Source organism: Nansenia antarctica, assembly GCF_963989245.1.
Source record: "Nansenia antarctica genome assembly, chromosome: 8".
Lineage (NCBI taxonomy): Eukaryota > Metazoa > Chordata > Actinopteri > Argentiniformes > Microstomatidae > Nansenia > Nansenia antarctica.
In genome coordinates, this window is record NC_137678.1 from 57,552,604 (window position 1) to 57,564,522 (window position 11,919).

General features: G+C 43.4%; 1 protein-coding gene across 1 annotated transcript; it reads right to left on the reverse strand.

Annotated features, from left to right (window-relative positions):
• Positions 1 to 468: 468 nt before the first annotated feature.
• Positions 469 to 9,195, reverse strand: LOC308164468 (PC-esterase domain-containing protein 1A-like; the record flags this gene model as incomplete). The annotated part of the gene is made up of 9 exons (XM_080538551.1): positions 469 to 650; positions 1,173 to 1,325; positions 2,552 to 2,599; positions 2,997 to 3,249; positions 5,126 to 5,276; positions 5,398 to 5,633; positions 6,914 to 6,993; positions 8,124 to 8,205; positions 9,184 to 9,195. The coding sequence occupies 9 exons, from the start codon at positions 9,193 to 9,195 to the stop codon at positions 469 to 471; spliced, it is 1,197 nt and encodes a 398-aa protein (XP_080394677.1).
• Positions 9,196 to 11,919: the final 2,724 nt, after the last annotated feature.

Consider the following 11,919-nt stretch of genomic DNA (forward strand, 5'->3'; position numbering starts at 1 on the left):
CTGAAAGGACAGGATAGATAGTAAGCAATAGTATTACAGACAGCCTAGTAAGACTTGACCTCTATGCAGCCCTAGTAAGACTTGTAACACGTCCTTGTAGCCTCACGTCCTTGTAGCCTTGCTACAGGGACTCCCCAAACTAACTACAAGCAAAATAAGGAAAAAACAACCCGGCGGTCCACCGAGAGGCGGGATGGAAGATGGACCAATCAGGACAGATAACACGGTAACGACTGGAACGGCAACGACTAACGATCAACGGATCCTGAGAGAATGCAGCTGTGGGTGGTCCAGAGCTCAGAAGAACGGACAAGGCGTGGGGGAAAGGAGGATCCTAGGGCTGGCTGCAGGGAGTGGCAGGGAGACGTCCCTGTCACTGCTCCACCACCTTGAGATGTTCCGGGATTAAAGGAGCGAAACATCAGTGAAGGGTGGCTCCCGGCTGACGACCCTGCAGGAGTGAAGGAGCTAAGGGAAGTAATGGCGTGGCCTGTTGGAGGCGGCGGGGCGGGTGTAGGGGGGGGCATCACGCCGGTTGTTGCGTCTCCTCCTCATCACTTGGGGGTTCTCAGGCCAGGAGGAGGGGTGGGGGGGGGCTCTGTCATACGGTCTGATGTGGCAGTATGGCAGAGCAGGTCTGAATGGGCTGCCTGGAAGAACAAAGGGAGAGGAGAGGATACAACACACTTGCTACACACAGGGTAGATACAGGAATCTGGAGGTTAATTTGAAAGTGACAGTTGGATCTAAGTGACAGTTGACACTAGAACAGCCGTGTCTATGTTACCTACTCGGGGTATATACAGGAATCTGGAGGTTAATTTCAATACCTTTCTAAGACTTTTTAAAGACCGTGTCAATATTTTTCCAGACCTCACCGCCACTTCGAGCTGTAACCGTTTACATCAGTGACACCTTTAACTTAACAGTTTTAGTTTGCAATAGACTAGACCACTGTCATACAACACCATTTCCGGTTCGTCTTTGTTTTTTAATAAAACTAATACATTCACGAACTTTTACTAAAAGTTTTTAGGACTCACAACTCTTTGGACAGAGTCTAATTCAGAAAAATACCTACAAAATTCAAGACCTCATAAAATCGTGATAAGACTTTTTAAATACTTATTAAGGGTTAGGGTTAGTGTGTGTGTGTGTGTGTGTGGACCTACTGGTTCTGACGGGCATCTCTCTGATGACCGTGAAGTAACCAGCTTCAAAGGTGGGACAGGAAGGCAGGTCGTCCTGGTAGAGATCTCTGGCGCTGCTGGACTCTGCTGCCTCACAACGAGGCCTGTAGGACTGGGAGGACGGGGCTACTGCTGCTGGGCGGAAGAGGGGGGGGGGGAACCACAGTTAGTGTTGCTCATCCTCTAGTCCAGTGGTTCTCAACCCTCTCCTCTGGGACCACCAGCCGTTCCACATATTTGATCTGTTCCACCACCAGCACACCTGATTCAACTAATCAAGTGCACAGCAATTATGGTTTGTACTTGATTAGTTGAATCAGGTGTGCTGGTGGTGGAACAGATCAAATATGTGGAGCGGCTGGTGGTCCCCGAGGAGAGGGTAGAGAACCACTGCTCTAGCCTGCATCTGAAACACACAAGGGGCTGAATTCATCAGTCATCCTTTCGTTTGACTTATGTTCTATAGTGTGACGGCCTGTAGGACGGCCGTACGTAGGCGTGTCCCCAGCTCACCGCCTCCCCAGGACACTGGTGAGTCACATGGCAGACAGGATCTACACACACTGGCTACATACAATCCCACAATACAACATTCACTCTGACAGATCGTGACGTTAGAATGATAAGGTTCTATCTCCATTTTTGTCATAATGTGATCCATTAGGTGTTTATTAATGCCTGTGTGGTGTTATTTTAAAAATGTTGACATTTTTGAGTTAGTAATTCATAAAATACAAAGGTTCCATCTCACAAAACATAATGGAATGTAAAAACTTTGACGCTCAATGTCTCTGAACTGCCCTAAACGGAGATAGAACCTTATCATTCTAAGCTCACGAGATGCACCTCTCAACCACCAGTGGGGTGTGGAAGGTTTTTACATAGACGAGAACGACAAAGCTGTAGGACTGAGGATGTGTGACTCCTTTTTCCAGATACTGTAGGAAATGCTTCATCTACATGGATTCAACTGTTGCACTGTACTGGACATCGTTGGAGCCCCCTGGTGGCTTTGTCAGGTACTGTGCAGAGAGTGGTGTGAATGATTAATCCTTTATTTAACCAGGGTAGTCATCTCATTGAGACAGTAGCCTCTTTTTCAAATGAGCCCTGGCCAAGAAAAGCAGCACTTAAATAAAAAGACACCACATACAATATACAACATGAAATAACAGAAACAGTGAGCAGATAACCTAACCACATAGATACCCTAAGCACATTTGCATGTATGATTCAAACGTCTCTGTAACATACAGTTTAAAGTCAGAGAGTGGAATCAACATGTTAAGTTTCAATTGATAAAGTGCTCGGTGAGTATATATACTGTAATTACAAAAGTGAAAAGTGAGGAGAGGACTCACCTGCGAAGCTACCATAGGCGTGTCGCTGTTCTATTTGATCAATGCGCTCTAGGAGAGGAAGAATTGAAGGGACAGTTCACAAAAACTTCACATTTTCACTTCTGTATTGTAATACTGACCAACAGTGATAGTGGTGGTTGAGTATGTGTATGCTACTGAGTGTATGTGTGTGTGTGTTTGTACATGTATGCTATTGAGTGTGTGTGTGTGTGTGTGTGTGTGTGTGCACATGTATGCTACTGAGTATGTGTGTGTGTGCACATGTACATGTATGCTACTGAGTATGTGTGTGCTACTGAGTATGTGTGTGCTACTGAGTATGTGTGTGTGTGCACATGTACATGTATGCTACTGAGTGTGCTACTGTGTATGTGTGTGCTACTGAGTGAGTGTGTGTGTGTGTGTGTGTGTGTGTGCTACTGAGTGTGTGTGTGTGTGTACTGACCAGTGACGGCTGGTAGGGGGCAGGGGGGCATGGCCACGCCCCAGGCCTGGGCGAGGTGCAGCAGCAGCAGGCAGGAGATGTGGCGGTGCGCCAGGGCGTTCCAGTGCACACCGTCCTGCATGCGCAGGCCCAGGCTGAGGCGGAAGTGGAAGTGCAGGTCCAGCACGTCCGCGCCGTAGCCGGCCGCCAGCGTGCCGGCGTAGAAGTTGGCCTCGATCACGTCGCGGCGTAGCGTAGAACCCATGTGCTCGATCTGATTGCAGGGTATATACAGGAATCTTGAGGTTAATTTGAAAGTGACAGTTGGATCTAAGTGACAGTTGACACTAGAACAGCCGTGTCTATGTTACCTACTCAGGGTATATACAGGAATCTTGAGGTTCATTTCAATACCTTTCTAAGACTTTTTAAAGACCTTGTCAATATTTTTCCAGACTTCACCGCCACTTGGGGCTGTAACCGTTTACATCAGTGACACCTTTAACTCAACAGTTTTAGTTTGCAATAGACTAGACCACTATCATACAACAGAATTTCCGGTTCATCTTTGTTTTTTAATAAAACTAATAAATTCACGAACTTTTAACTTTTAACGTTTTTAGGACTCAAACTCTTTGGACAGAGTCTAATTCTGAAAAATACCTACAAAATTCAAGACCTCATAAAATCGTGATAAGACTTTTTAATACTTATTAAGGGTCTTGATCTTCCCAAAATTGATTTATCAATGTAGCGTTACATGGGGCGGCTGTGGCGCAGGAGGTAGAGGAGTTGCCGTCTAATGATCGCAAGGTTGGCAGATCGGCGGTTCGAGTCCCGGCTGGCCACATGTCGAAGTGTCCTTGGGCAAGACACTGAACCCCAAAATTGCTCCCAGTGAGCGGGGCCGGCCGGCACCTTGCATGGCAGCTTGGCCGCCGTTGGTGTGTGAATGTGTGTGTGAACGGGTGAATGAGAGGCCGTTGTAAAGCGCTTTGGAGCAGTGTCGCGATCCAACTGTTCCTAGTTGTCATGGTAAGCTCAGGGGGTGTTGATTGGCTACCCAGGGTACATGGGGGAGTGGCTTGCCTGTTCGGCGGGTTTCTCGAAAGGTATATTGACAGGTGCTCATTTGCTACCTGGGTGTGGTTGGAGAGTCGAGAGAGTGGAGAAGAGTAATACTGATTGTGACGCCTTATCTAGAAGAGAACCCCTTGGACAATTATTATCGAGACTATTGCCGTGGGGAATATTGGATTCCCCCCCGAGGTCGTGCTGTGTCGTGTCCGGTTTAGTTTGTTATCTGTTATACTGTATGTCAATACTGAATGGGAAGGAACACCCTGCAAACCAACGTGCGGGCTGTTCAGTACCCCGCGGACCACGCCCTGATACATCGGAGCCAGGTAAGCCATTTCCCTTAACATCTACCTGGGTGCTGTCAGCTAACCCTGAGCTAAGCTACCTGTGTCCGGCCTCGGCCCTGTGTGGGAACGAGCCCATTGACTATCAATGTACGCACATTGCTGTTGGGTCGTGACAGCAGCAAAGAAGGCGCTATATAAGTGCAGTCCGTTTACCATTACATGTCGTCGTCGTCGCCGCCGCGGGCATGGTGGACAAGTCACGGGGGCGTGAACGAGGGGAGACTGAAGGGGACGACTTTCTTGCAGGGGTGCAAACTGTTGATGGCCCAAAAAGGTGACACATAATTCTTTTTGTGGCTAACCTTAGGGGGGATAGCGCTAGCACTAATGGTGTTAAATAGATATCGCTAGCACGAACGGTGGTCTAACAACGATGCATGTGTAAGTAGCGGCAGCCCTGACCTCAACACCTGCAGAATTACTTCAAAAACAGTTTACTGTGACTGTGTTTTCTAGGCTGTCTGGAACTGTACCTAGCTCCCTGAAGCTAAAGGTTATTTCAACAGCAGCAGAGTTTAGCAAACAGGGAGGTTAGTTAGCTCGCGCATCATGTGACTTGGATGAGACTTAGACCCCCCCCCCTCCCCACCCAAAATATTTATTTTGCAGATCTACACAATTCACATGGATGACCTATTTTGAGATAAAAATGGCTAATTTAGCAGAAAGGTGACAAGTTTGCACCCCTGTTCTTGAATGAAACACACAGCCCAGGTGACCTACCTCGGGCACCAGGAAGCCCCCGGTGATCCTCTTGCCCAGAGGCATGGTCATGTTCCACAGCAGGAGGCACTCACGAGGCAGGACCATGGTCAGCTTCAGAAACAACGTGTGCAGGTTCTCCTTGTAGTCCAACTCCCATTTTGGGTTGTACCTGTGTGGGGGTAGGTAGGGGATAAATACATACATATATTGTTGGAATAAACCATTTACGGGCAGTTTCTTAGGGGGCAGTGTATCATTTAGGAGGACTGTGTGTGTGTGTGTGTGGTCACCTGGAGATGTCCCACAGACAGGAGTTGACGATGACGACGTCGGGTTTGAGGAGGTCGTCTCGGAGGTCGTCCAGGATGCTCTCCATGTAGGGCGAGTAGATCCGGGTCAGGAAGTGGAACCGGACCAGGTGGTGGTCCGAGCGGAACTCACGAACCTCGCGGTACTCCGTCCCGTTGTTCATCAGACCCATGCGGCCGCCTTCCACCAGGTGGTCCCCTTCGAAGCTCACCTCCCCCTGGGGGTACAATGAGTGAATCTATCAAAGGTCTGTGCTGCTTGAATCCTACGGAGCCCCCCTGGGGTCACATGGTAGAAATCTTTTTTTTTTATGTGTGAATCCGTTCCTTCGATTTAGTAATCCGTTCCCTCGGTTTAGTAATTCGTTACGGTTAGGGTTAGGCCCTACGAGCCAGAACGATCGCAAGGATTAGGGTTAGAATCCTTGCGATCGTTCTGGTTTGTAGGGCCCAACCCTAACCCTAACGAATTACTAAACCAAGGGAATGGATTTACTAAATCGAGGGAACGGATTCACACATCAAATATTTTTTTGCTACCATGTGACCCCAGGGGGACTCCGTGGGAATCTATTGTATTCGCAGAGTAATTACATTTTTTGGGACCATATTGTGAGAAAGATATCTTTAATACAACAATGATGGTATTATGTTCACTGAAGACTGTATGAATAACAAGAGTGGAATGTGACTAAAAGTGCAGGTGCCAGATAGAGAGACCCTCACTCCCTTCTCTCCAAGGCTAATGTGAAAGAATGATGCTCCGTGTTATCTGTGCCCACGTGGTGATCTACAAGAACTGAATGTTGAAACTATATGATGTACCAACCCCATAGAGTTTGACTGTACAGAGACCCCTCTTGCAAGAGTTTAATAAACACTCTGAAATTATTGATAAAGACTCAGCCTCCATTGGTTATTAATTAACTTAACACATATCAATGGTTTGATTGATGAGAAATATACATGTTTGGAATAAAATCAACCATTTAAGACAACGGTGAGGATATGATCCAAGGGGAAGAACTTCAATGCTTTTTTGAGGCGAGGAAAGAGGATGCAAGTAATCAACAAAAGACAAGTTTTACCCAACGGCTGTTCGAATTATGAATGAATGAATGAATGAATGAATGAATGGTCTTTATTGTCATTGCTACAGTACAGGTACCAAACAACGAAATTTAGGAGGGGTGGCTCCCCTGGTGCTAGGAAAGAAAAAAAAACTTTAAAAAAACACAAGGGAAAGAGCTGGTTTACATAAATAAAGGCTATGTACACTATCCACTATACTATACCGTACAGATAGACGACTAGGGTTGTCATATTGCACATAGTGTTATTGCACATTCATTTGAAGTGTCGCAGTTTGCAGGCTAGACATGTACATATTTGTGCCTCAGCACATGTTTGAAATGAACCCTTTCTTCCTCCCTTCCCTGCTATATGATATGTCTGCTTGGTTGGAACAAAAGCATGAACCCAGATGGTTAATGATTACCTTGGTCTTGAGCTGGGCCAGAGTGAGATAGTCATCCTTCTGCAGCACGAGAACTATGTCCTTGTATACCCCTCGTTGAACTGTGGAGGGCAAATACTAAACATCAAACATGTCTAGAAACTCCTTAAAAACAAACGGACACCCATCGAACACTGAAATTGACAGCTCGTGAGATTAGAATTATAAGGTTCCATCTCCATTTTATTCAAAATTGTTTTTTTGTTTTGTTTTGTTTTTTACATAATCTGATCCATTAGGTGTTTATTAATGCCTGTGTGGTGTTATTTTTAAAATGTTGAAATTCTTTAGTTAGAAATTAATAAAATACAAAGGTTCCATCTCACAGAACATAATGGAATGTAAAAACGTTGACGCTCAATATCTCTGAACTGCCCTAAACAGAGATAGAACCTTATCATTCTAAACGGAGATAGAACCTTATCATTCTAAACGGAGATAGAACCTTATCATTCTAAACGGAGATAGAACCTGATCATTCTAAACGGAGATAGAACCTTATCATTCTAAACGGAGATAGAACCTTCTCATTCTAAACGGAGATAGAACCTTCTCATTCTAAACGGAGATAGAACCTTCTCATTCTAAACGGAGATAGAACCTTCTCATTCTAAACGGAGATAGAACCTTCTCATTCTAAACGGAGATAGAACCTTATCATTCTAAACGGAGATAGAACCTTATCATTCTAAACGGAGATAGAACCTTCTCATTCTAAACGGAAAGATAGAACCTTATCATTCTAAACGGAGATAGAACCTTCTCATTCTAAACGGAGATAGAACCTTCTCATTCTAAACGGAGATAGAACCTTCTCATTCTAAACGGAGATAGAACCTTCTCATTCTAAACGGAGATAGAACCTTATCATTCTAAACCGAGATAGAACCTTATCATTCTAAACGGAGATAGAACCTTATCATTCTAAACGGAGATAGAACCTTATCATTCTAAACGGAGATAGAACCTTCTCATTCTAAACGGAGACAGAACCTTCTCATTCTAAACGGAGATAGAACCTTCTCATTCTAAACGGAGATAGAACCTTCTCATTCTAAATGGAGATAGAACCTTATCATTCTAAACGGAGATAGAACCTTATCATTCTAAGCTCACAAGCTGTCAATGTCAGTGTTCGATGGGTGTCCATTTGGAGTCCTTGGCAGGTATGAGAAGGTTGAGTTCTACTTACCGGAGTCCCCCAGGACCAACACGAACTTGTTGTGCAGAAGCTGGCCGGCCCGGGAGTGGCTCACACGCCTCTGAGTCTCTCTCTGTTTATATAATAGAAACCATATTGATGTATAGATATTAGATACCGCTTTAAGGGTTAAGACAATGGTGTGATCGAGTGGTGTGACCGAGGTCATCGATATGGAAATGTGCACGACTACTGTGATGGCGCTTTGCCCTTCTCATTAAGACTCATGTCGATCACCTGGCCTACTGGGACTGATTGCACTTGATGCAAACCACCTGTGGTTCTGTCCAGGACTATACCTTAGTGGCACAAATTAACACTAATGGCCAATGCACACAGCCTGCGATTTCTGTTGCGCGTCAACATTCCATTTTGAAGTTTGAATGGAAGTCTATAAGAACATCGCATCTCAACACACGGCCCCGATTTTAATCGCACGGCGAAAATTCGATTCCATTCATTTTGAATGGGACAAAGCACACGGCGTGCGAGTTTTGTCGCACTGTCAAATTTTGCAAATGTTAGCTTCAAAATGAATGGAATCGAATTTTCGCCGTGCGATTAAAATCGGGGCCGTGTGTTGAGATGCGATGTTCTTATAGACTTCCATTCAAACTTCAAAATGGAATGTTGACGCGCAACAGAAATCGCACGCTGTGTGCATTGGCCTTAACACTCTAGATCGACTAAAATGGAGGACACCGACTAAATAACTACGGGGGAGACAGGTATCAAATATGGAACAATTACAACATTTACACAGATAACATACACAAATACACATACATATAACATTGATATCTCTATCTAGCGTCGTTAGGATGGGGTGGAGATGGAGATGCTAGCGTCGTTAGCTCGCCGCGTCTCACGGATTTTGAGACGGCACAATCTCGCATTCATGTCGCTGATTTGCCACAGAACGATTTAGTTCGTTAAAACACGTACCGTGTCCGGCTAGTTAGTAGCTAAACTGGACTTGCTTACTAGCCGGCTAGCTAGCTTACCTACTTTGAAAACCACAATTTACTCCTTCTTAGCTAGTAAAACTTACCATATAGTCCATTCTATTCCAGTCCATATTGATGATGAGGATTCAAAGTAATAACTGTGTGTGACAGTATTTAAGGTATAAGGTTAATGAATAATGGCTAATCTTCTGTTGTTAGCTAACTAATTGACACAATCCATAGCTCCGCTATGTGCAATGGATAACTGCCGATATGTGAAATGTAACGGCAGCTCACACCTATATATATAGGTGCGTCAAAGAACCCGCCCCCCCCCCGCCCCCTTTTATTGGCTAGATTTCGTATAAATACATTTTTCAGCCCCATCAATCAACATGTTCTCTTTTACCATTGGACCATGAATTTTCAAAAAATATACTTCATTAACGGCTGTTACTCGGTTGTCTTGTTCTGATTGGACCAATCTACTTGTTTGTTTTTCTTCGAAATTAAATAATACATGTATTTGGCAGAGATTTTCAATGTATGATGGATGGATGATGTATGACACTCTCTGTAGCGTAAAATAGGGCTTCAAATCACATGATCTTTGGGGACATCTTGTGGTTATAAACATGTTATGGCTATAACATTAGTTTTGTTGCGATCTTAACAGTCAACTTCAGTACACCAGTGGAGGCTGGTGACTTCCAGAATTGAGGAGGCCAATTTTTTGGGAATGTTCCCTGTTCTTCTTATCTGTCTTTGTGCTGGCCAAAGGCATAGATACTATTTGGAGTGTAAGCTACAATCAGAAAGTTTCTGATTGATGGAATTCATTGTGCAGAGCTTAGCCTATGTGCCTATGGAGGACCAAGTCCGCCAAAATTAACAATAAATATATAGACACATAAATGCATGTATGAACAAATACACATACAAATACACACAGTATACCGCAATACATTTCTATATGTATTTATTCTTTTCCACATTTATTCTTTCTTTTCCACATTCATTCTTTCTTTTCCACATTGTTTTCCACATTCATTCTTTCTTTTCCACATTGTTTTCCACATTCATTCTTTCTTTTCCACATTCTTTTCCACATTCATTCTTTCTTTTCCACATTCAAGCTTTCATTCTTTCCCCGATTATCAGTAATGTATGCAAATATAGGGGCGTGTCTTGCATGTTGTCCTCGCCCCACGCATTTTCATTGGTTGATGCCCCACGCATTTTCATTGGTTGATACCGCGCGTGACGTGCTAAAAGCGACAAAGTTGACATGTTTTCATTGTTAACATACTGTGTTCAAAACGGTGAAGAACACGTTCAAAACAAAATTATTTGGTGCATTTTTGCAGTAATCATATTCCTATCATATATGACAGAAAGCTCACAATAAACAGTTTTTTTGCACAGTGTTTGAGTGACTGTTATTTTGCACTCTATTGATACTCTTCAGTTCCAGCACCTCAGCAAAGTCTGATAATGTATGAGCGGTGGTATTTTCACTATTTGCAGTAATCATATTGACATGTCTAGAAAATATTAGCAGAATATATACAATGAAATGAAATAGACTAGATGCATTGCCAGGGAAGACATTAGATGTGACCATTTCTTAATGTTCTTGCTCTGTACAGAAAGTATGCAGCAACTTCAAAAAGTACATTTGAGGTACACACACTGTCACATTCTGGGCTTCATGTGTTGTGTAGACAGGCATACCCATGCACACACAATTGTAGCCAGTGTTATTTCAGAATTATTTGAGATTTTTCATACATATACTGTATTTCGACAGTGACAGTGAAAATAGTGTACATTCCGTCCGTGTTTTGTGATTCAGCATTTGCAGACATTTTTAAGAGATGTATTTCATAGCTATTGGCGAAAACAATCTTAGTTTGGTTCTTTCATTTCTATTCTTGTTCATCACCTGTATTTTCTTTACAGCTTTGATTATACAGTTTTTCTCAATTGCTAAAACACATTTCACAAAACTTCCCTCCATTTTCCCAAAACTCTAAACACAACACACTTTTCTAAAGCTACATAAGCAAAACCACACCTTCTCTCTTCAAAACTCAAACTTTCACACCAAAACCTCTCTGCTCAAAGCCTGCAAAAATGTAAACACTATATGCATCATTACAGACTACAACAAAACAACTGAAAACACATGTTCAGTGTGTGAGAATGTTCTTTTTTTTCACAACTGCCAAAGCACATTTTTAGAAACCTTACAGTATCTGTTCTCAGAATATATCACTGTAGAGTATTGGGCATTCATAGATGTGTGTGTGTTTCATATGAATATATGTAAATCTACAGAAAATACAGTATGTATGTTACGGTACATGTGGGAATACGGTACATGTGGGAAAACTAGGGTTAGGGTTAGGTTCTAGGGTGACTTGGTACATGCTGGCATGTCTAACCCTAACCTTAACCCTAACCCTAACCCTACCCCTAATCCTAACCCTAACCTTAACCCTAGCACCCTAGCACCTAACCCTAACCCTAGTTTTCCCACATGTACTGTATTCCCACATGTACCGTAACATGTACACTACTGTACTGTATCACAACTCAATGCAAACACTACAGAGGATCCATTACACACAACAATACTCACTGAAAACAATGTTCAGGGTGTGATGTTTTTTTTATTTATTTATGGAACTATACCACACACACACACACACACACACACACACACACACACACCACAATAATTTGCAACAAGTGTCTTAAATTTTGAGTCGTTATGTTTAATGAATGAAGCTAGGTGTGTTCATTGTGTTCAAATTTTGCTGACTGTGGCAAGCATT